Consider the following 26,140-nt stretch of genomic DNA (forward strand, 5'->3'; position numbering starts at 1 on the left):
TAAGGCAAGCTTCTTTTAAGGCAAGCTTCTCCTGGCAAGGATACTGGGACTGACTGATGCTAGCAGTTAGCAATGGCTCAGTTTGTGGAGTGAGACAGATTGACCCATTTCGGTTTGTTTCCCTGTAGACTGATATATGAATTGCAAATTCTTTACAGTCAAAATCCTCTTTAAAAGACAGATACTGAATAAGGACAGGGATTAGGCACAAGATCAAATGTTTATGGATTAGATGCAGAACATGTAATGGAGGCAGTAACAAAGAACCTTGACACTCTCATTGCTGTGGCACTTCAATGGCTGACAAGTCTTTGGTTGGTGAGCATGGGATGCTGCTCATCCCGTGATTGCGTATTACAAACTTTATACCAATATTAGAAGCACAGAAGTTGGAGTTTCAGATTTTTTTATGACTGTACTGCTGAGAGTTTAATTTTGCACTGGAATAGTGAATTTCTAGAGCAGAATTTTGTACGATAACATTCTATTGCACAAGACTAAATTTTTTTAATTTTAAGGGCTGTTACTGGCACAGAGGAAATGTCAAGTCTGCCAGCTATTTGTACACACTAAACAGAGACTGAATGCAATACAGATGGTTGTAGTGCTAATGTGAAAAGAATGTTTTATCTGAGATCTGCAAGAATTGCTGAAACTGACTGATCAGTCCTGTGAGGAAAGTGTAGATGGGCTAGCAGGTAGTAAAACAATCAAAGAAGCTGATAGAAAAGTGGCGCAATGAATTACTTTGTAGTTATCAAGACCACTGTTTTTGTTTGTTTGCACTTATCCCTTATTGATTTATAGTTATGGTCCAATGGGCCATGCTCTCAATTAAACTCGTCATTCAGCACTTTATTTTCATGTATGGCTGATGCTTAGGTTTGTTTGATGTTAAAATCAGAAGCATATGTGGATCTTCATACAGGAGAAGTAGGTTTTTGGGGTCCTTTTAACTTCCCAGTACTGTTCAGTGGGTTCTTAAGTTTTATTTGTTGAAGAACTTTAAAATTTATTAAAGGACTTTGTCATGAAAGAAAAAAAAAAACCAAAAAACCAGTCTTACGTAGATACCATCCATGAAGTTGGTGAGGACTGGCTCAATAAATGACATCATTTTTGTGTGTGCTTGCAAGTTGAGGGCTGAAGTGAACAGATGTTTTACAACAGACAAAATTTCTAGGGGAAAAAAAAAGGCTTTTATAAGGACTTTCTGGAGAGGAAAGATGTTTTGGAGTAGAGGAAAGTGAGTTGAGGCTGTAGAAAGCAAAAAATCACAGAATCACAGAATGCCTAGAGTTGAAAGGGACGCAGAAGGACCATGGGGTCCAACCCCCGGCTCCACACAGCACCGCCCTCTGGAGCACAGCCTTTCCCTGACCGCCCCCTGGCACTGCTCCTAGGAGAGCTGCCGCTGCTTTGAGGCCTCCCCTCAGCTCCCCTGCGCTGGGCTGAGTAAACCAAGGGGCCACAGCTGCTCCTTGCACCTCTTGTTCTCCAGACACTATTCCAGCTGTGTAGCACTTCTTGCGACACAAATACAGAGAGAAGGAGCGGAGTGATGCAGCTCTGTGGTGACTGCATGATGCTACGACTTTTAAGAAGGTTTGTGACAGCAAGCTGTTATTTGAGTTGTTAGCTACTGTGGGTGGTGACGTGTTCTTTTTGCCACTGTACTCTCACAGAAAGTAGCAAAGCACTGACTGGGCCTCCAGACACATACAAATGATCTAAAAATAGATGTATGTTTCTTGCCGCCCCCCCCCCCCCTTAAATGTTGGATGTTTCTTTCTCTTGTTCTTTTCCTCTACTCTGTTGTACAGCAGGGATTACATGTCTGGAGTTACAGCTGCAGCAGTTAAGGGCCAAGCTGTTCAATGGCCTTGATTTGATTTCTAGGGTCAATGTGTAGCAATTCTATCTGTCTGTCAGTTCCTGCTTTTGGATCCTCTGCTTACATCTGTTGGTGTCTACACGTTTGAGTAGCTCAGGTACCAGCAGAACGGCTTCACTCCCCCTTGCCTATCTGCTCTACTTGTGGTTGCCTTTGACAGCACTGCTGCCCCAGAGAAGGAGTTGCCCTTTCAGATGTAAAGAGCAGAATAGCTATTGATTTCTTCTCATATCCCAGACCCATATAGCTAAATAGCGTTTTTCTCTTAACAAAAATATTTTCCCAATGCTACCCATTTAATAACTTTCATTTTTTCAAGGGGGCTTTGATAGACTGTTGCTCATGGGACCTACAGCCAGGGAACATTTCTTGGTCTCTTGGAAAGACACAGAGCATTTGTGTATTTTTCACAGCACGTTCTGGAGGTCCTAGTTTCGTGGACCAGAGATTCTTGTTAATTTTCTGATAAAAGAATTAAATAGTCCTTTCTGAGGTGTGTGTTGCTTTGTCTAAAATACTAGGAGTCCAGCAGCTAGCTTGTTTACTGGCCATGCTGACATGTCACTGAATTTGTGAAAAGTATGGAGATTTGGTTGCTATCTATCATGAGCATGACTTGGTAAAAAAAGAATGCCATGTGTAATGCTGTCCGCTAATTACATATGCAGAGTTCATGCACTTTAGTCCTATGCACAGAGGGAAACAGTGCTGAAAAAGCATTGATGAAATTGCAAAGACAGGTCCTGCCAAAACAAATTCCTGTTCAACAAGGCCAAGCACAAGGTGCTTGCACTTAGACCAGGGCAATCCCAGGTATTTATACAAACTGGGAGAAGTTCTCCTTGAGAGCAGCCAGCACTGTGTGCTTTCAGCCTGGAAGGCCAACTGTGTTCTGGGCTGCATTAAAAACAGGGTGGCCAGCAAGGAGAGAAAGGTGATTGTCCCCCTCTGCAGATCTTGTGAGGCTCCATCTGCAGTACTGCGTCCAGGTCTGGGGCTCTCAGTACAAGAAAGATGCAGAGCTCTTGGAGTGGATCCAGAGGAGGGCCACTAAGATGATCAGAGGGCTGGAGCACCTTCCTGTGAGGGAAGGTTGAGGGAACTGGGATTGTTTAGCTTGGAGAAGAGGAGAATTAGGTCTCTGGGGATACCTAATTGTGGCTTTCCAGTATACTTCAAAGGAGCGTATAAACAGAAGGGGTTGTTTCCATTGGTGGAGCATGACAGGACAAGGGGCAATGGTTTTAAACTGAGACAGGAGGCTCAGGTTAGATATTAGGAGGAAGTTTTTCACCCAGAGGGTGGTGAGGCCCTGGAACAGGTTGCCCAAGGAGGTTGTGGATGCCGCATCCCTGGAGGCATTCAAGGCCAGGCTGGATGTGGCTCTGGGCAGCCTGGCCTGGTGGTTGGCGACCCTGCACAGAGCAGGGGGGTTGAAACTGGATGATCATTGTGGTCCTTTTCAACAGAGGCCATTCTATGATTCTACGAAAATGAAGCTTTTTTCCCCTTTGATACGTGTTCCAACATAATCGTGAGTTGAAATGATGTTCTGCTAGAACAAGATGCTAGCAAGTGGGTCTTCCAAGAATTGCACTGGCAGTATCCAGAATGTCCCTTAACTCTCTGAAAGTTGTATTTTTTAACTCTGTCCACCAGTTTCAGATTATGGAGTGTTTTGATTTGCTTTTTTTTCCATGGTCTGGTAGAAGCCTACCTTTTTATCAAGTGACTTGCAGATTGAAAATTAATTCTGCTCAGAGGCACTACAGTTGCAAAAAACAAGGAAATGCAGTTGGAACATATGTTTTTCCTCATCATGTTTTCAGAAATAAAAGCCATTTTTACTGAAACAAACATTTTACTTGAGACAAACATCCTGGGTGGAAAATTTCAGCCTGAATCGCTAACAGATTGATAGAAGCGTAAGTTGCTTACATTCAGGTTTAAAATAGCACAGTTAATAGTAAAAAAGTTAATTATATTTCTTAACTCACAAACTACACAACATTCTCAACTTCCAATTCTGCTTATTTTAGAGCATCTACATTAAAACACATTTTGAAATTAGGCATTTATATTTTTTCTTACTATTTATCTTCATATGGTCTTTTCCTCCATCTTTGTCTTCCCAGTTCTTTTCATTCTGGCTTTTTACTTTATTCTGATTTTCCAATTATGACTTAAACAATAGGGTGAACAGAGGGTTTGGTTTGCAAAGGATTTTGTCTGCAAGAGAATTTGGTTTCATTCCTCCTAGGTTTTACATACCACCAGCAGTAGAATCCAGCCCAGCTGCAGCATTTTCTTGGCAGTGTTTCAGACCACAGCGCCAATGGTTTCTGCTCTGACTTATGGTGCACGTTGTTATCCTGTTTTTGAAATCCACCTGAAATCAGGGCATTGCCAAATCAAAATCAAGTTGTTCTAAATTTAGCCAGGCTTAGTGAATAAGGTTGGAAAATCTCAGCAGGTTGTTTGGACTGGCGTAGCTTGTGATCTAAAATCCAGACAGGTTTAATTTTATAAGTCTGACTTTCAGAATTTGTTATGAATCCTAACTCTGGTTCATGCTGGCTTTTGGAATTTGTAAGAGTTGCTTAAATACACTTACTACTCATCATATATGATGACGTGATTTTTGGAATCTACAATCAGTATCACTGGAAGGTCTGTCATATGTCATGCGTTTCACTATAGCATGGTGCAGTCTTACTGAAATAAAACAGTAATACAAATGCTACCAATCTGAAAATCTTTCCTCCATAAATTCACGTTCACAGAAAAAGGAGAAAATGCGCCTTCAGAATCACTTGCTTTATGACCACAGACATTCAGCAAGGAGAGATCGGTGATGGTCCCGTATTTACTTACTCTCTGAAAGTCTGTGAGTGACTACAAGACTGGTAATTCCATTGGGTGATTTCTGATTCACAGCACATTGGCATAATGTTTCTGAAGGTGCTCTGCCTGTTGTCAAAAACTAAATACAATAGAAGAGTAATTACCATTAGTGCAGTCTCAGACTGGAAGGATGAATTGAGCAGCAGGAGCAAGTGTAGAGAGTTATGCTGGGGTTAAAATAGCCAACAATCTTAAGTGCTTGCTGAGGAAAGATTAGCAATAAATCAGAAGTGGACCCTAGAGTTTAGTGGATCAAACATAAGATACCTTCAAAATATATCAGATCATATTTGTTACCTCATGCTAGAAGGCAAAACAAAAATATGCCACCAATGGAAAAGCTGTCACCATTGTGGCAGGTACAGATGGAAGGTTTTTGGACTTTTAGGTGAAAGCACTTTGCACAGAATAAGAAACTGAAGGCTTTCGTAGTCACATTTGTCTCTCTTTAATAGGTTATCTTGTTAACTTTTAATTTAATATTCAACTGCTGAATATATGATGCCGTAGGAAACTCCAGTGATTATTGTCATTTCACAGGTTTTGTTTTTTATCAGTAAAATCGCAGTTACTGCAGGCTGAAGTTTCCCAGTACAGTTTTGCTGAGTGGGGACTCTGTGCCTTGAGGGGCATGCTGAGGGTGGGAAGCAGCCCACCTTGTCATTCTTTTGAAGTAGATATAATAAATTATTTCCTTTTTATTTGTAATTTGTTAGCCTGGCAGTGACTTGAGAACATGTTTCTAGCCAGTCTGATGTTCTTGTCTGTTTCTGAAACTTCTCTTCATAGAGGTAGGCTTATGAAGCCTCATCAGGTATAGGTGTATTTTTGCATTCTACATCAGATATCCAAGGCACCTTATTTTTCAGGACTGTTTTTCCTATTGGTATCACTTTGGTTTCAGTACCTTTTCCTTCTTACCCATGTATGTATATGCACATTCTCTTTGACGTGTTCTCTGTTGATGTATCTACACTGTTAAATTGCTTGTGGGCTTACTGGGTGTAAATCAGCTTCTTCTATCTGCTCTGTATAAGAAGAGAATGATACAGACACTATTTGTCTTCCAGAAATTCAGACTGAATTTCAGTTTTTAAAACAACAAATGGTAGAGGGAAGGTGGGAAGGAGTATGTAGAGAGACAAAATTTCCAGTGGAAGCTTTAGCCCATGACAGGTTATTCATGTGAAAAGTTGCTGTTGTGTGTAAGAATCTTTCCAAGATACATATATATATGTATATATATATATGTATATATGTATATATATATATGTATATATGTATATATATATATACACATACATATATATGTGTATCTCTCTCCCTCTCTCTCTCTACATACACATATACACATATATATATAGTCTCTCTACATGTAGAGTAGAGTACGTATAGAGACTATATATATACGTATATATATGTATGTAGAGAGAGAGAAGGAGGGAGGGAGATATACATATATATCTATGTGTGTGTATCTATATATAGAGATAGATAAGTGTATATGTGAATATCTCTATATATAGGTATGTATGTGTATATATGCTTTTGACCAATTCTTCTACTAATGTTGATAAGTTGATCCCTACATCTTTTTCTAATATATTGGTGGCTTTTTTTGAGTGAAATAACCCTTATTGAAATCAAAATTGTTTCCCTTATTTATCCCTTAAAAGCTGTAAAGGATTTGTCCATAGTCCACATACTGGAAACTGCAATCATGAGAGTGGGTTTGCCACCATTTGCAGCATACTTTCATGGTATGGTTTGATGGATTTTTCACTTCCGTGTGTGGTAAAACTAGCAAGCTTGGAACCAAATGGTTTTCATGTGTTGAACAGAAAGACATTTACCAGCTTGCCAGCTGATATGCATTCATGTCACACCCGTGGCACTGAGATGGTTGGTAGCATCTGAACTTTTGTCCTCAGAGTCTCACACTAGATTCTCAAAATATCCATTCAAACTTCAGACTGAACCAAGTTGCTAAAAGACTGTTCAGGTTTGGTTTTGTCTGATGCATGGTTGACTTGACCAACTGATGTCAAAGTGTCTCATTTCAGATTGTCATGATTTCACAGTTGTGATAGGGCAGACTTTGTCCATCTGAAGTCTTAGTCAGTGTTTAACACTGTCTAACCACAGTACTGTTTGTAGATTATTTTTCTTTGATATGATGAGTAGTCTGCAAAGATTTAAACTAGCTGTGCAAGCTAAATGAAAGGAGCTGAATTGTTAGGAAAGCAGTATTCAAATCAGCGGCTGCTAACACTTTCCTGAGGTGTGTCATTTCATTTTCTCTTTTAGCAAATACTGCGCCATGCCCGTGGGAATTCCACAAAGGTGATATTTCTCATCACTGATGGATATTCCAATGGTGGAGACCCAAGACCAATTGCAGCATCCTTGCGTGAATTTGGAGTGGAGATCTTCACCTTTGGGATATGGCAGGGGAATATCCGAGAACTGAATGACATGGCTTCCCATCCAAAAGAAGATCATTGTTACCTCCTTCACAGTTTTACCGAGTTTGAAGCTCTGGCACGCAGGGCTCTTCATGAAGGTATTGACTTCAGAAGTCTTACAGAGAACATAGAGCTGAATATAAAGATCTCCAGTACTGTCTGGTAACTGCATTTCATGTAGTATACATTTCTTTTTTTTTTTCCTCTGACTTTCAAGTAAAGATGCTCATTCCTCAGGCAAAATGATGAACTATTAATTTAACTAACTCATTATCTATGAAATGTGACCTAAATTCTCTTCACTGGTATATCTGTACTTCCATCCTTCTCTTTATTTTGTCCAAGGACAAAGAGACTATGGTCTTGGCCTAGTGGGACTTTTGTTTGACTAGATGAACCTGGTAGTTAGCTACACGGTTGTCAAAAAGACACCCTCAGTACATACCTTACCATTAGCTTTCCAGTTTTGATGTTTTGCACACCAATGAAAGCTTGCTTGTTGAGAAAAACATTTAGATTCCTGTGTATAAAGGTAAATACAATCTGTTTTTATGGCCTTACGTGGTCAATAACACTGGAAAGAGCAAGAGATGGGAAGCAAATTTGAACTGGACTTTTATCCTTTTTTGATCTACTTTATTCTGAAAAAGCCTTTATGAAAAACAGAAGTTTAGCAAGTGAGAACACAAGTAGACCTTTGCATGAAAGCCGGTGCTGCTTGAATAAGACATAGTACATGCATCATACTAGCTGCTGTATTTATTTGTTATATTTACTTTTAAATAGAATGCTAGTTTTACATTAGTAGTGTGCTTTACTGCAGTTCTGTTTGTTCCGGTTAAATTTTTTTTTGTGGATGCACGAAAGGAAAGATTTATTCTTTTTTATATGGCCAACAAGTTGTACATTCCATGACTAAATACTCTCCTTACGCCAGTGAGAGCACCCACCAAACTCAGGAGAAGCTGTCTCAGCAGCTTCTGTATGGAGCAAGACTGTCTTCTGACAGTGTTAGAATCAAGCCAGGCCAAGTGAGAAAACTTGAGACTCTATGCACCACTGATTTTAGTGGATATTTTTCCATAGTAGGAACAAGTTTTTCTTATATTGTGCAATGGTATATTTCGTGCTACCATCACTAGAGCTTAGAACTTTTGCAGAAACATTATACTAGTTATATAATATGATACTTTTAGGGGATTTGAGATTGGACTTTTTAATTAATAAATTGATATTGTTTCAGACCTGCCTTCTGGTAGTTATATCCAAGAAGATATATCACACTGTTCATATCTCTGTGAGGCGAATGAGAACTGCTGTGACATCATGGCAAGCTGTAAATGTGGCACTCACACTGGCCAGTTTGAGTGCATTTGTGAAAAAGGATACTATGGGAAAGGACTACAGCATGAATGCACGGGTGAGTTTTGTGTCTCTGTTCTTGGGTTTCTCTCTGTGCCCTGGGTACTTGGCTAATCCAGGCTAGGGAGATCTACGTTTTTTTTGGAGTTACAACTATGAACCTGAGTCAGAATGCATTTGTGGCTTTTGGGTAACTGCTTCTGGCTAAAGATATAGAAGAGTTGTAGTTGTCAAACTCAACCATTGTTTCCCCTGAGCAGCAGCCAAAAGAGATGCACAGAGAACATAAGAGATGCAAATGTTCTGACACAGTATAACACCCCTTAAAATGAAAAACCCCTTAAAACAGAAGTTATAAAACCCCTTAAAGCAGAAGTTTGTGACTTCAGATTCACTGAGTCTGAGATTGTATCTGCTGCATTTTAGAGCTTCTGGTATTTTCAGGCATGAATTTTACTGGTTACTTTCTGAACTTGCTTAGGTATTTCTTATTTGGAGAGGGTCTGACTATGTGGATCTTTGCAGAATAGATCCTTAGGGAATACTACAGTCTGTTAAACATCTTTTAATTCTCTTAAAACTAATTTACTAAAGAGGAAGAAGGCATTTTGGTCACTAATGCTAAGATTGTTCTTGTTACTGCTTTTGGAACAGTCCTCTTAATAATATTTATTCAAAGTCTACAGTTGATGTAAACTTGCAGTTGATAAGCTCTTTGTTGCATTTTAGAGTAAAAACTTGGAGGCAAAAAACATAGAAGTCTGGCTCTCTGAATTCCCTGTGAAGTTGTTCAAAGCAAAAACGAAAGGCTGTATTACTAGATGGGGGACTTTGGCCTTTGGGTTTTTTTGTTTTGTTTTGTTTTGTTTTTTAATTAATTGACACAATTTCCAGGGGAATGCATTGGAAAGCTGAGCCACTGGTCTTCAGTGTAGTTGTGTTTCAGCTAAGCGTATACTGGATGTCTTTGTTTAATAAGAATATAGATAAACATAGTGGGGGAATCAAGATTATACCTAAGCACAAAGATATTGTCTGCCACCAGTCCAAGAAATAAATGAGATACTACAGTGTTTTGCATTGGGAAGTTTATCAGTTATGGTATACTGTTTGTTGATTATCACATCTTCGGATAATTTACCTTGTGCCTTTGCAGCATCTTTCCTTTAATTGTATTAGAAGAAAAGTAAGTAAATATACAGGATTTGGTAAGATTTTGCTTGCAAGGTGATGTAGTAGGGTCACTGAGACATTGGATCAGAATGTCATTTCATGTCAGTGGCATAGCTTCCTTGTGTCCTCACTTAGCTCTTAGTAAAGATACAGTACTGCATTTTATTTATTTCCAGACGTTATTCAATTTTTTAAAATAAAATTGAATTTTCATCTTTATTTTTCTTCTGGAATACTAGTCTATTTCTTTCACCTTGGTTTGAATGCCCTAGTAACCTGAACAAAATAAACTCAGTATTTCTGTCTCTATCAATGGCTTGTATGATTAAAGATTGTTTTGAGCTATTCCTGAAGGTAGGGAGACTAACATTTTAGAGTTAATGCTACTTTTCCCATGTGGAAGGAACTTGTGATTATTTAAGCTTATCTTTTGAGTGTCATCAAAAATGTTGAGGTCTGACTTCTTTGACTGAGTATTTGACTACTGCAGAGAAACATTTCACTTTGACATAAACAGTTTTTGTGAAGTGAGTTTTAAAAAGGAGTTGATATTGGATACACTACAAATAAACAGATAGTTGCAGCCATGTGCTGTATATGTGAAGGTAATGAAAGATGCATCCATATAGTTTATGGAGAATTTGACCTAATAACTGTTCAAGCCTGTTCTTTTAAATGTGTCTGCTCAATTCAGCTGGAAGCATAGAATCACAGAATCATCAAGGTTAGAAAAGACCTCTAAGTTCATCTAGTCCTTCTGTCCACTCACCACCAATACTGCCCACTAAACCATGTTCCTTAGTATCACATCTACACACTTCTTGAACACTTCCAGGGACAGTGACTCAACCACTTCCTTGGGCAGCCTGTTCCTTCTAGTGCCCGACCATTCTTTCAGAGAATTTTTTCCTAACATACAACCTGAATTTTCCCTGGTGCAATCATTCCCCTTCATCTTCTCCCTGTTGTCTAAGAGGCCAAACCCTACCTTGCTACAATCTCTCTTCAAGTTGTAGAGTGCAATAATTCTCCCCTGAGCATCTTCTCAGATCCTGGGTCCCTTGGCTGTTCCTCGTAAGACCTGTGCTCCAGACCCCTCACCAGCTTCATGGATTTTCTCTGGACACACTCTCAGGCCTTGGTGTCTTTCTTATAGTAAGGGGCCCTAAACTTAACACAGTATTTGAGGTGCAGCCTCACCAGAGCTGAGTGCAACTCATCTTTGAGGCAGAAACAAAAAGCAATGTGTTCTTTAAAGGGAAAAGAACGTGTTTTGAAATCTTCTGTTCTGAAAAAGGTTCCAACCTATTTTTTTTTTTTTTTTAACGTTTCCCAGCTGAGGATTGCTATGGATCTGTAAGGGACAAGGAATCTTAATGTCTCTTAACTTTTCTTCATTACAGAATGTGAGAGTTTACATTGACAGTGTATATTGTAATTGAACTGCATTTAGCTTCTGTTGGGTTAATCATGCAGGTACCGTACTAGCCTATGGGTACTTAATGCAGTATTGATTTTTAAATAGGAAATTGTTCTTCTGCAGTCTGTTCATTTTGGTATTTTGGTTATTTTTTAATGTTCTGTTCTCTGTGCCCTTGTGCTTTTGCCTCTTGCCATTTTGTAGTTATTTATGGTTTTAAATGCGAGACACCAAGATAACTGTACAAATCATGTACAGTTTCTAAATTGACTTTCCTAATTACTTGAGAATATCCTCTAGAAATCTTCCATACAGTAAAAGAGGAACCACTTGTTATGTGCTGAAGAGAAGAAATTGGCTTCAGTATATCCCTCCTGTTCTTTGTAATATTGTTGATAATGTGTCACAAAAAGCAGAACAGACCAACTCTTCTCTGCTTTATAAGAAAAAAGACAAAAGCCTTTTGGCACACGAGGAGCCTCATACAGCCAGAGATGTCTGTGACAATTAGGAGAAAAGAAGGGAGGCAGAGGAAGAGTAGGGGCAGTAACATAACCAGTCCCAGTTATTGTAGAGTATATAAAAAAACTTTTATTCATTAAGCCTTTTTTTCTCTTTCCTTTCCTTCATTACAAATGTTAAGTTTCAAACTAGATACAGCCAAACAAAGATACTGAGGTCAGCAAAAATAAATCCATGGCTTTCACTAAGGTGTGTTTTCCCATTCTATGAATAAAAAGGTGAGCTGTTAAAGGCAACTACTTTTTCCATGGGAAGCTAAATCAAATGTCCAGATCTCGCTCTTCGTTGTTGTAGAAAGGTAAGTAATATGTCTTTTCCACAGCTTTTTTCCCCATTTTTTATTTTCAGAGAAGGAGTTTTTTTCTGGCAAGTGTGATGTTGGATCGGATGACCTTGTAGAGTTATGATGGGGGAACTAAAACCCATGATGCTTCTCTCATCTTTTACTTCCTAATTAGAACCACAGTTATCAGGAAAGGTTTCTTTCATCAAACACATGGACACAATTTTTGCAACACAGTGTATACATGAAGACGACATACAGTTGGCAGGGCGGAACAATTAATTGAAGTACTTACAGTCTATGCTAGCTGTTTCATCTTTAGTTTATTTTTGGTCTGCTACTTGTGTATGGTTATTGAATTGCAGAATTTCATTGTGTGTATAAATGCTGTCAAAGCTTTGCAGTTTTTATGAGTATGTAGTAGTATCAGTTATCATCTGCATAGCCACCAGGCCTACAGTTTTGCTTTCATAGCAGTGCATCGATTAGATCTGTGAGGAGCCTTTCCAGTGGAATGTGAAGTCATAAGAACACCAACTCTGAAAAGAGTGAAAATTTTGAAGGAACGTAATTCTGGCAAGGCAGGGGATAGGGGATTATATTTTGGGTTTTATGGTTTCTTGGATTTTAGACCCAATTTTCATCTGAGCTTTTTTCTCCATGAGATGTCCAGGATTTCTTTTTCTTTTGAGAATGCAAAGCAAAATCTGATGATAATGTGTTGTACAGCTTTTTAAGTTAAACAAAACAAAACAAAAAAAACAGTTTTATATATTACCAGCAGTGCTTTACTTAATGAGACAGGAAGATGTGCGATTCGACCGGTGACTAGAATGGCCTATTCTAGTTATAGAATGTTCAGATATAATGCATCCTTCTGTTTCACAGGCACTTCTACCTGCTTGAAAGCTGGGTCTCCATGCCACGTTTTGAGAAGTGTTTCTTTAGCTACTCGGTAGGAGATCCTGGCTGGATGAAGTTTTGTCAACAGTTTTGAATTAGTCATGCTGTATTTGGAAACTTTCTTTAAGATTACAGGATATTTCCAAGCCATTAGACATCTGCACTCAACATCACAACACATGTACATATGTACAACAGACACACTTAAATGTGTGACTATCATGGGACCTGGGGGAGAATGACAAGTAAGACTCTAAGATATTGCTTGATGATTGACAGAGTGTAAGAAAAAAGAGAGTTGGAGTGTGAAGAAGAGAGGATAGAATATATCTGTAGCTACGTTAAAATATCAGGCTGAATATGCCTGTTGAATTCGAAAGTTTGACTTGGTTCACAAAACTGTAAATTTTCTGGGTCTTAGAATTTAGCTTTTTATGTCTCACAAGGCAGTACCATTTAATTCGCACATACATTGAATCTACAGCTTAAAACAGAGTAAGATTTTGTTCTGGTTCTTTTCCTCTCCTTTTGTTTTTAATTTGTAAGTCAGAAAAAATTCTCTTCAGTTCTAGCTTAGGCTCTCACTGAAAGAAGGCTTCTGCTGAGACCTGCAGTAAGAACTGACGTACTGAAGAAGGAATGTCTTATTATGGAAAATGCCAATGCAAATCTTGATACGCAAAAAAAGCAAAAAAAAGCAAGTAAATGTTTTAGATTCAGTAAACTGGGAACACTGGGATTAGAGCTGGGTAAGGAAGTTGAGACATACATGTCTAATGAAGCATTAATTAATGTTTACAAAATCTGGACAGTATGGAAAGAATTGGCGTGAGACTTATCTAGAAACAACAGCTTGCATGAAGAGTCTTTTCTCCAAGTGTAACAGCTGTCTACTAGGGATACACTCCTTTAATTACTGCATCGCAATTATGATGCCCTTTCTGTCACCCTTGGGAGATAAGATACTTCCTTGTATGTTGGTCTTTTACTTGTAATTTATTCATTTAAAAAAATGATTCTCCCAGTGGAGCCTTCTGTTATAGTCTCCTCAGTGGCTTTTTGCCTTTTAAAATATACAGAGGATCTATTGTGAATATACTGTGTTAAAATGACTGGCTGTCACAAAAGGAGAAGAGAAAACAAGAAAGCAGCAACCTAAACCAAGGAAAAGATGCAAAACACTGATGACTAAGTAACAGTAAATTGAAGTTTAGTTAATACTGGCAAAACCATTCCTCACTGTCATTCTGTACATTTTTTCTTATAAAACTTGTTTGACTCCTTGTGAATTACAGTTGTAGCATAACATCATGATGGATAAGTTCAAAGTAAATGTAAATGGGTTTTCTTTCCTAGTGAAGGTATCATAAGGCTGTGATGGGTAAGTACAGGAGAAATGTTTTGGATTTGGTTGTGTCGTGTGTATGCTAAAACGTAAGTGGATAAGAAAGGTGGATGAAGAAACAAGTGCTATAAGTAATGGTGTGGAAGTTTAGTAAGTCAGTTTTCTTTGAAAAATGTGTAAGACCAGATGAATGAATGTAAAAACATTCATAATTGTTATTTACACAAAGGATAAAAAAATCGCCTTAATATATATGTTGTTTGGGAAACAAACACTTCTGGAAGCACGTAGTTTTCTTCTTGTGGGTTTTTTACACTGAAATCTACCTTCTCAAAAATTTGGCTCCTGCAGCACATTATTCATTACTTTTTGCTTTGCTTTTGGTGTTTGAAATACGGATTCTCCTGCTTGTAATGGTAGGAATCAAAGTAAATAAAATGTGGACATTTTAAGATCTCACAAAATGGAGTACACAACAGAGATATATTCTCTCTGGTTTGTTAAGTTGAAGTCATAATGACAGTAAAATCCTGATATCAGGAGGTGTTTCTTTATGTAGGAATTGATGAAGATGGAAAGTTCTAACGTGGTAGTGCAGTTCCGCTTGCATTTTAAGTGATTTCCAGCACCAGCTAGTTTGTATGCACCCTGCACAACCTGCTTGATGAAGGTGGGACATTTCTGGTAGAGGAAGCTTCTTTTTCTGAGTCTACTTCTCAAGGCCTTGTAGACTTGTACTTGCAGAGCAATTCAGAAAAGTTTTTAAAGCACAGTGCAGATGAAGTGATAGCAGGTTTGCTCAATTACTGAAGCGTTTCTTATAACAATATAAAACCTCTTATCTGCTTTCCTTATGCATTTGAAAAGAAACAGTAGCAAAGCATTTTTTTTTTTTTTTTTAAGTAAGAAAATGTATAAATAAAAGTAGGGACAAAATGGTGAGGTTGAGATTTTATTTCTTTCATTAGGGATATAACTATCCACAGCTGAGATGGGGCAGATAATACTTGCTTGGGCTTTACCCTTATTTTGATGAAGGGTTAGGGTTAGGATTAGGATTGCTCTTGTTTTTAAGATATGTGAGCCTCGTCATTTCCAAACTGCAATTTTAATCCATCTTCAGTCCTTCAGAAAAAAAACTCTTTAAGTCAGACACTGGGCTTTTTAAACCTTTGCGGAAATGTGAGAATGTTAACATCTTACCAAGGATTTGCTTGCACAACTGTAAAAATAGAGCTTTTATTGATCAGTTTGCTACAAGCTTTCTCAGTGAAAAAAATAACATGCAGCTACTGATGTTTTATAGCCAAATTCAGAGATTTTATAAGATCATGGAAGTGAATAGGAGTATTACCAGTAATGTTAATGAAGTTTGGATCAAGTCCTTCTAAGGACTGAATGACTCATTTTCTCTTCTCCAGGCCTTGTGTACCAATTTATATACATTTAGCTTTACAGAAGTTAAATGGTTAAGTAACACAATAGCTAGCATAGACAGTGGTGTTTCATTGGTAAAGAATTTGTATAATTCAACACCATGTAGCTTGTTTCCTTTGCATTTCAAACTGAACTGTAGCAGGGAAACAAAACTGTAAAAATAACAAAAACCCACAAACTGTAAATTTTTCTCTGTACACCTGCACAGTTTCTTGTGGGGTAAAGCTGAAGACCCTCCACAGACCAGAAAAAAACAGGTGTAATTTTTAAGTTTGCACGCAGTATTAAAAATCTATCATCCTGTCCCAGTATTTGTTGTCTGAGGCTTTAGAAAAAAGTTTCAGTGCCAGAATAGACTTTCTTTTGTTTAAGTACAGACCTGTTTCTGAAATAGACGTGAGAGAAAATTGGGAAGTGACACACCATTTACCCTTCTTTTCTCTTCTCTTGGAAATGGCTTTTCCAGGTCACCTTGGAATGTCAGACAAATAAAGCCTCTGGCCAAAGTTCATATGTGCAATTAGAGGAGAAAAAGCTGCCATCTGGAGGCTTGAGAAGAGCAGAAGCCATGCTCCGAATAGAAATAGACACTGACATAGAAATGAAGTCCAGCTTTCTGTGCTGACCTGACTTAGGCTGCTTCTGAGGTACCCAAGCTGTCCTCTGGCCCTAGTATAGAAGTTGCAGGTGGCCATTATAACAAGGGCTGCAAGTGTAAATACTGTACAGGTAGTTTGAGCCTTTTGTGAAATGATTGTGAAAGCCTTCACCTTAAGCCTGCACATGGCCCTCAGTCCATAGGCATGATAAAAAGCAGGCTGTCTTATCTCAAGTATGACTTTACACAGCTGGAATTTTTATGATCAAAAACATTCTTCTCCAGCTGTGCAGTCCTAGGTTAAATGATGGCTCACAAACTTTGTGTTGACTAACCTTGCCTGAAAAATTCATCAGCCTCCCCATTTTGACACAGTTTAGACACATACAATTCTAGCATAGGCCTTCAATAAGCCTTTAGTTGATCTTGTAGATTTGAGAATCCCCTCTAAGCAGAGTTGGGACTTGCACCATGCCAAGCACTTATTGAAATAATAAAAAGATTTTTATTGCCACATTATTCTGTTACCCATAGAGATTGCATGCTGTCATCTTGCCTTAAACACCTTTTCAGAATCACGTGGCCAAGATGTTTTCATAGACACAAATACAACACGTATTGCTGAGCTTGTGCCAGTCTTGCAGATGGAAAGCGGCTACTTCAGTGTTCTGTGAGCCTTTAAGTAGCTTGTATCTCAGAGAAGAAAAAATGAAAATTCCTGAAAGAGCACAGAAAGGATAAAGGAAGGTGGCAGTACGCAGAAAAGACTGTTCATTGCTGAAATGAGGAGAGGGATTAAGAGACTTAGAATTTGATTACCTATTTTGTCCCTAGTGTCTCCCAGCTTTAAGTACTTAAAACATTCCCAGGGCTTAGTTTGTGCTATAGTTAACACATAAGCTTTAGCCTCTGTTTTTTATGCCTGTGAAGTTGTGACAAGGTGTTGGAATTCTAATGTCATCAGGTTGCTGTCAAAGCCTTATCAAAGCTGATTCACTTAACCGGACTGGAGCATAGCTCATAATGTGACAAAATCAGTCAATGTGTCTCTGCATCTGAAATTGGATGAATTGTACACAGTTCATTCATCACTCAGGCAAAAGGTGATACAGCCATTTCTACTACTACCTTTTCTCTGACCACCATCCCTGTAAGAGATGAAGTGCAGTAGCAAGGAGGGACAGGATGGCTTTCCTCTTACCTCTTCTGTACTCTGTCTTCTGGAACTATGCTTTGGACTTCTTCCCATTTTGCCCATTCAATGTTTCTTCAGCCATGGGAGTCCAGAAGTACATCACACTCCAACAAAGGCAGTGAGCAGCAAGGAGAGCGTGCTGCAAAGAAGACCATGATGAAAAGGGAGTTAAAACCCGTTCAGCATGGAGCGGGATTAGGGCAAGGTAGGCTGCAGGCACGTTGTAGGATTAATCTGTCAGATACTCAGCAGTCAGGATGGGTGGGAACAGTTTGATCATCTGTACTGTAAGCAGCCTTGTTTTCTTCTGTCACCCTAAAATCTACTGCAGGTGGCCCAACTTCCCAGAATCGATGCAGACTGTATGGAATGGTGTGGTGGGTTCTTTTGGGAATGAGAAAGCATTAACACACATCAGTTTCATCAAACAGGAAATTGATTTCTACTGGCTTTGTTGGTGTTTTGCTGAAAACAGAGATCAAGACTCTCTGCAAAAATGAGAGCCTCTTCAGGCCAAAACCCAAGGGGTTCATTTGCTACCATGCATAACAAAGCCAGACCAGCAACTCATATGTCCAGTGCAGATGTTTTAGCTGCTCTCACATCTGAAGGTAGTGTAAGCAGTTCATTTTTATCTACCCAATCTGCTTCTTTTTTTTTTTTTTTCCAAATTAGAAAGTGTTTTCTTTTCCTTGTTGTTCTCATCCAAAAGAATAAGAAGAATTAATGGATCTTCTAATGGTGGGAATCTGAGGAAGATTAATTTTACAGAAGTTGGTATGATGTAGTTAGCTATATGATCTAATTGTAGTCTTGTGGTTACAATGTGAAACTGATGGGTTTGGAAGAGAAAACAACATCATTAAGTACTGCACTGTGGTCTTACGTTATGAATGGCAAAATTTCCATCTGTGTAGGTGTGTGCAGCTGTATTGATTTTATGCAAAGCTGAACGCTTTTGTGACAGCTGAGAACTGGCTCCTTCTCCTGGCAGAGAGGCTAATCTGCTAGTTTTATTGTTTTATTTTTTCTTTTTCTTTCGTGACAGCAAAAGAAACATTCTGAGGAAAGCTAAAAAAAAAAAAGTGAATCTGAAGCTCATAAAGTTCAAGCAAAGGGTGTTCCCTCATAAATGCCATAGTAAACACCCATGCAAAGCTTCCATCTTCTTGTGGTGTGTGGTTTGTTTCTCAAAAATACAAGAATTTTTCCTACATTGTGGCTGTTAATTCTGCATGTTCTTTTTTTCAAAAGAATTGCTGCTGTTTGCTGGCTAGTGGTGAACAGAATAGTGCATAGCACAGCACTCCTGTTCATGAATTCAGACTTCCTTCAGCTCTGTTTTTTATGGTTTTATGACAAAAGAGTGCATGTTCTGACTCCCCTGGGAATATTCTTGCCTGGAAATTCGCACAGCCGGTATTAAAAGCTGTATCTGGAGAGAGACAGGAGACATCATTATGGAAGATAAAGACACCTAGATCTACATGGGCTAAGGACACTCTAAAGTTGCATTAATTTGAAGGAATTTATTTATATTCTGAGTTTAACGTCTGTGTAAAAACCCTGGGAGCTTTAGAGGAGAGTGTTGGCTTCTTCCTATGTTTTCTGTACCTGTCCCACATTTCACACTTTGCCCATCTGCTGACTGTGAAACATCCTCTGAAGCATGCCTGGGAAAATCTGCTGCAATAACTTTAACATCATAGAAGACAAGCCCAGAGCAGGTTACTTACTAGGGGATCTCTAGTTCCTTTATATGCAGCAGACAACTAGTTCAAGTCTTCTGCATCTTTTTGGCCTCTGAGTCACAGAGGTGTCTTAGTCCTCAAGTCAGGATAGGGAAGAGGGATTTGCTACAGAAGTTTACTTTCTGAGTAACTCAGTTCACAGAACTAGAAGGAGAGTGGGAGGCTGGATACCCTTATTCTGAGAAGTCTTGATGTCAGGGTAGGACCTAAGGAAAATTTGATAAACATCATGGTTTTTCATCAGAATTGCTACATTAAGTTGAGTGGGTGTTTCTTTTGGGCCTTCATTAATACCTCATGGAGTCATTGACTTATACACCTAAAAATGCTCTTGCCCTCTCGTCCTATTTCTGTTGTCAGTTCAGTAAAGAATATTGCCTTCTGAAATGCAAATATTTGATTTCCTCGTCAGAATCTAAGCTGTAGCTCAGTGTACTTAGTAACAAAGTATGCAATCGCTTGCCATCCCTTTCTCTTTAGCTTTCATGTTGTTGGCTCTCATGTCATGAGTTGCGGAGGAATTAAATGTACAATTTTATTCTCTATTCCTGCTGAATAGAAATTCAAGATACACAGCCTTGCAAAATACAGCACCATTTTAAAAACAAAGTGCTTCTGTGAGTATCCATACTTCTCCTAGTGGGCCAAAGACACTTGACAGAGGTCCCTCCTGGAAGTGCAGTTTCAAGGGTGTGGTGGCTATGTCATAGCACAGGAGTACACGAGGGCAAGGACACCTGCTAATCATTAGTGTCTGGATTTCAGCAATATGAGTAGCCATGTTCCCGTTCACATAAGGTTCTTGAAGCAGTAGCCCTTCTTGAGCCCACAGTTCAAATCCTGAAGAACAGAAGTAATGTGACCACAAGAAATCTGACTGGGAGAGGGCATACCAGCCTGAGACTGTGATGTACGTTGTGTAGCTGAGGGTTACCTTGATTTCTGTCTATTCCAGTACATGACAATGATGTTGTTTTCCTTTCTTATCCACAGTAATAGTAGTCTAAGCCTAGGTACTATTAGCGTTTGCCTAGAAGCATTAGTGGGTACTCTGTGGCCCCAAGAACAGTTCGTGTGGTCCTCAGTTCTAACCTGAAAATTAGGTCTTGTGCTCATCTGAACTTCCAGATTGGCTTCTGTTTTCACTGACCCAATTACTCTTCACCAGCACGAGCAGTATCTCAGCAGGAACCTAGACTGTCTGCTTTCAGGGCAAGAATGCAGTCAGCACCCTGAGAATGTGAGGGACCTCTTCCTGTCTTCTTGTTTTGCCCCTTACTACCTGTCCTTCAAGATGCACAAGATGGATGGCAGCAGTTGTGTCTGGTTTTTGCCCCTGAGACTGAAACGCAGCCTAGTGGTAAAGATAGTGAATCCACAGTCTGTGATTGTGGGGCTTCACAAAGCTGACTGTAAGGTCTTATTCACCCCCACTGATGTTAGCAATTGATTTATCTCTGTTACTTTTAGGGTCACATTAGGGAGGATTCCTACATTGAAATAATAATTGCAGTGGCTCATGCATTCCTCAGCTTAAGAGGTAGTTTGTCATCTGTTGCTTGCATCCATCAACTGTTTACATTCTGCAGAAGTGCAAGAAGTTAAAGCTCAGAACAGTGAGCTCAAACTCAAAGAACAATGGGATATTTGTAGACAGTATAAATTATTTTGCGAACTTATCTAGTTAGAATAAAGTGCTGTTCAGAATTAGATTTTCTATTTTGCTATAGGTTGTTTAATAGTTCGAACTCTTATTAGTTCCATGAAGCAGCAGTTTATCATTGTTACCTATTTTCTTCGCTTCAGATTGCATTTATGAACATTTTCATTCTCATTCTTCATCCCTGCAGGTGTAGATAGCCTTACTTGTGGCTGAATAAAGCTCAATAAAGCCTTATTCAGTACATTTAGAATGGGAAATGGGACCAGAAGTGTGGTCCACTAGAAGTGCAGACCAGATCATTTTATTCTTAAAATTAAACATTTAAGTGACCTTACAGTCCTTTAGAAAGTGAGCAACTGTTTCTGCACCTTTAAGGTACTAAAGACACCCTTGAAATTGAGAAGAAACTGAAGAAATACACCACAGAGCTTGATTTCACTTTCAGGTACAGAGAGACTGAGTATCAGACAGTTCCTGAAAGAATCTGACTGCTCCCAGCTCCTTTTCTGGCAGCAACAGCAGGCTGTCAGGCTCTTTTAGACGACTCAGTTTCAGCAGAGCCTCCAGGTGTTACAGGTTGCTACTTAGGCATATTTGGTCAGCACTGATAGCATGGAAGGATCTTCTGAAAACATAAAGTTTCTTACCCAGAGATTCCTTTTCCTTGAGAAAACTTATCTATACTGGAGAGGGTTAAGACTTTCCAGAGGGGCTAAGAAACAGAGACCAGGCTACTGCTGTCTAGGATCAGAGATGCAATGGTGCTATTCAGGAACGTTTGCATGGAGCAAAGCTTTGTGAGATGGAGTACTATGCAATACAGAGCAGTAAGTTTTTTGTTTTCTTTTGTTTTTAAATAGCTTTTGTGGTGTTAAAGCATACTTGGTTGTCAGGGCACAGGACTAAGTACTTAAAACACATTTCTTGGGTTCAAATCTGAGCTAACCCTTTTGCATGCAGCTGACTGCTTCAGCAAAAGTCCTTAAGGAAGAACTTTGTTTCTGCCTTACAAAGAAATAAGAAGGGAAAGGGACATGGAAGGCTGGGGGAAACAGAATGAGAAGCCATCTCTTCTCTGAATGCTTTCTGAATACTTTCTGAGCTTGCAGCAGCTAGTACTGACCAGATTGATCTGGTTGTTCTCCTAGTGCTTTCACATTCCACAAACAAAACTCTTATTTTGATCTGCATAGTTCGGATCATTCTAAAAGAATTCAGGGGATCCTGTCAGTTTTCCTAAGAATTTTGAGTGAGGAATGGACAATGGGATTTATGGTATTTTTCACAGTAAACCATGGGTATCTGTAATGATTCCAAGAATTTAGTAGAAACTCTGACATCAAGATTATAGCAGTTTGCTGAACTCTACTCAGGGATAGCTGGGGTAGTTTCACAATATGTGAAAAAATCATTGGCAAAAACACCACTTTTTATTGTCTGATTATTGGCCTGAGCCATTGCATGCGCTTCAGCTCTTTTAAGTTAACCAAAAACTGTCTGACTCTCACCCCAGGCTGCTAAGTAAATAAACATGGAATTAGTGACATGTGTTCTCCATCTGCACGGTCATGTGCTGTATCTTCAGTGCTTAGAGATGTTGCTTAATAGTATAATCATTGCTGTTGAAAACTATGTTTAAATGATAAAAATAAAGGGATGTGGAAAGCAAGCCAAATTTGGCACCTCATGCCGTAGTGACAGTTTATTGAAGGTCTGGTCGAAATGGCTTAACTTTCCTGTTTATAATAGCTTTCACTTGATGCATTCCCCCTCTGTGATTCAGCAACTGGAGCTGTGCCGATCCACAGAGAAAGGAGGAAGAAATAGGTGTGTATTTTTTCATTTGTAATCTTATGCAGCAGCAACCACTGGAGGCGGGTGCTGGGGGCGGCAGCAGGTGTAGAACATTTCAGATTGGACTAGTAAAACAATTCAGGACTTTGCCAGACCCTGTTAATGTTTTGCCAGATTAAATCCACAGTTTCTAATTGAAGGAGAAGTTGTCTCCAACTCCTCCAGGACCCCTCATGCAGATTGCTGCTCTTAAGAAAGCCAGTTTGTACATCCAGTTTGAACAGAGAATTGTTTTTCAGTTACACTCTTAAGTCCCAAGATTATCTAAACACAAATCTATCAGTTTCTGAATAGATGAACATGGTGGAGAATGGATCTTTTAACCACCAAAGATGTTCTCTTTTACAGAAACATACCAGTACTGCGAAACCTGGGTAAATTAACAGAGGAGTTAGTTTTCTCCCCACATCTGATTTGAATCCCACTTTGCAAATGTTTCTTGGCTGCCTTTTTTTTTTTCTTTCCTGGACCCAAACCCTTTCTGTCAACGAAAGCAAAAAGGAAAGTTGTTGGATACGTTTCACAATGGTTATATCCAAGCCTAGGGAAAACTGAACTTCTTCTGCTTTCAGACCAGATACTACTATTTCTGAATCAGTTCTTTTGTCATTTCTGGGTAGCACAAACTAAATGAAATGTTTGTTTGTTTCCTTTAATGGAATTTAGTTTATTTCACCCTGTTTGTATTTTTCTACAGATTTGTAAAAGCAAAAGTGTGTCTTCATAGCACGTACATTAAAATAGTTAAAAAGTGCACCAAGGGTAGGATGGTGATATTCCTTTTCAGCATTTGTTCATTTAAATAGTAGGAAGCTATGCAGAGATCCAGGGCACTTGGAACAGGAGTATTTACAGTAGCATGTACTCACACGTCAGCAGTGATAAAGGTTACTGAGGAATGTATGTCTGTGATTACGTAAAAACTGTGTCAGGAGAAGCCTGCTGTATAATAGTTCTGTTCAGAGCAAAGCATTTGCAGAATTATTTGTATCTGTCCTTTTAAGTCTGTTTGTGTGCAGAGTTTTGGACACAGAGACTTCATTTGCACACAATTAATTTCATAAATAATCCTCATTTACATGATAAAGTTTACGCAATCAAATGTAACTTCTCTGAACTTGTACTACTTCTGGGATTGACAATTTTAATAAGGTGTATGTTAGAAATATGTGAGGACATGAGGATGTAAATCCTTGTCCAAAAGTCAATCCTCTAAAATCCTCTAAAAGTCAAAAGCACTGTCATGGTCTGGTACTCACACTTAGTAGTCATATTCATATTTGCTTTTTATGTGTCTTCCAAAAGCATCAATGCGACTGTGTAAGCACTGTTGAAATGCCACTAAGATCTCAACCAAAAGAGCTTAATTTTATTGCACAAATGTAATTTCTGTGTGTAGTTAACCAGCAAAGTTCTGTGTTTCACCACTAGCTCTACGTTATCTTTGTGATCGTGAGCTCTCAGTTTTGTTTCAGTAGATGTTAGTGTTCTGGTTCTTCACTAAATGCTGTCTTCTGTGACTGCTAAATCAAAACTGCCTCAGTTCAGGTAGTGTTACGTGCTGGTGACTGCTACACACTCAGGCCCCAAGGCTACCCAGGGATGCTCAGCAAGGTTGTGGCCCATGGCCAGACCTCCCTGTGGAAGATCCTTGCAAGCATCTTAGCTTCTACAAAGTATGATACAGCTTTTGAGCTCTTATTCTTCAACAGGGAGATTGTTCCTGCACACCATTTATGCTTAGGATACTGAGATGTTATGCTCACTTAAAGGACAGCATTTTTCAGGTAATTTTCCTGTTCTCTTGTCCTGTGGGAGTGCAATCACTCACTGTGTGCAGGTTACTTCTGCTGAGATCTGGAGCTAGGGCATCCCAAAGTTTTGTTCTCAGTTCTGAAACCTACTTGGAAGTGCGTTATTGAATTTTTGATGTCCTTAAACTCAATGAAAAGGTTTGTGTCAGTTTGTCCTTTCCCTGTTTATGATATGTAAAAGTAGCTGAACTTATGAGTTGATTTAGCCCACTCCCTCAGTTAAAGGAAATTTGTAAGTCTAATAGAAAAGTAGCAAAATACATCAAATAATAACAGAGAAGACATCTAGCTTGTTAAAGTGCTGATCACATGGCTGTGAGAAAGGATACTAAGGAACACAAAGAGCAGATGGATGAACAGGTTCAGCGCTGTCTAAAATTAATGCAGAGCATATGCCAGAAGGTATTAAGGAGTTGGAGAACATGCTGGGACTTATTAGAAATGCTTTTCTGATCTATACACTTAAAGGTAAGCACAAGGTTTTTCTTTTGCATTCATACATGTCAAGTGTTTAACTAAAGCCACTTCCTCACATATTTATTGTAATCCTAGCATGCTCCTGGCTCATGTTTTTTATGATACCATACATGTTGCATACTACAGAAAAGAGGATTAGAGTATCTGCCAAAGATTTGATTTTTTTTCTTGTCAGCTTTCCAAATGCATTTCATGGGCACAAAGTGGCTGTTCTGACATATCTGCCATATACTGCCATATAAGAGATTTAAAAACAAAAATAAAAACCCTTCTCACATAATTTAAATGTGACAACAAAAGCTACTAGTCTTTGATAAGCAAGCTTAAAGATCTTCATGTGTAGGTCCTGGGAGCTATATTTCAGTGTACAATGTAGTCTGTTTTTCTGCATGTGGGTACAGTGAGGTGGGGCCACAATTGCTCTGCTGCAGCAGCAAGTGGGAAAGCATCAGAAAGCCTTACCAAGCTGAGTGGTGCAGTTGATTTGGCAGAAGGTAGGGATGCCATCCAGAGAGACCTTGATAAACTTGGAAGGTGGGCCCTTATGAAGCTAATGAGGTTCAGCAAAGCAGAGTGCAAGGTTTTGCACTTGGTTTGAGGTAATCCCAGATACATGTATAAACTGGGAGAAGAACTCTTTTAGAGTAGCCCTGCCAATGAGGACTTAGGGGCTCTGGTTGGTGAAGATCTGAACTTGAACCAGTTTGCAGCCCACAAAGCCACTGGTATCCTGGGCTGCATCAAAACGGGTGACCAGCAGGGTGATTGATCCCCTCTCTTCTGCCCTACTGAGGTCCAGCTGCAGGACTGTATTCAGGTCTGTGGCTGCTGACACAGGAAAGATGTGAAGCTTTTGGAGGGGGTCTAGAGGAGGGCCAGGAAGATGATCAAAGGGCTAGGTCACCTCTCTTGTGTAGACAGGCTAATGGAGTTGGGCTTGCTTCATTCGGAGAAGGCTGTGGGGATTCCTCATTGTGGCCTTCCAGTATTTAAAAGATTATGAACAGGAGGGAAGTCAACTGTTTAGACAAGTAGATAGTGACAGGACTAGGGAAATTGGTTTTGAACTGAAGAAGGGAA

At 39.2% G+C, this 26,140-nt stretch overlaps 1 protein-coding gene across 1 annotated transcript in view; it reads left to right on the top strand.

Moving 5' to 3' along the window:
- SVEP1 (sushi, von Willebrand factor type A, EGF and pentraxin domain containing 1) overlaps positions 1-26,140 on the top strand; it is a 125,402-nt gene that overhangs the window by 13,997 nt on the left and 85,265 nt on the right. The window contains exons 2-3 of the mRNA XM_042882867.1: positions 7,106-7,361; positions 8,507-8,683. Coding sequence (XP_042738801.1) covers positions 7,106-7,361; positions 8,507-8,683 — 433 coding nt within the window. The remainder of the gene's footprint in view (positions 1-7,105; positions 7,362-8,506; positions 8,684-26,140) is intronic.

This window comes from Lagopus leucura, unplaced genomic scaffold, assembly GCF_019238085.1.
Source record: "Lagopus leucura isolate 7727_CA_CO unplaced genomic scaffold, USGS_WTPT01 Super-Scaffold_100036, whole genome shotgun sequence".
NCBI classification, from domain to species: Eukaryota; Metazoa; Chordata; class Aves; order Galliformes; family Phasianidae; genus Lagopus; species Lagopus leucura.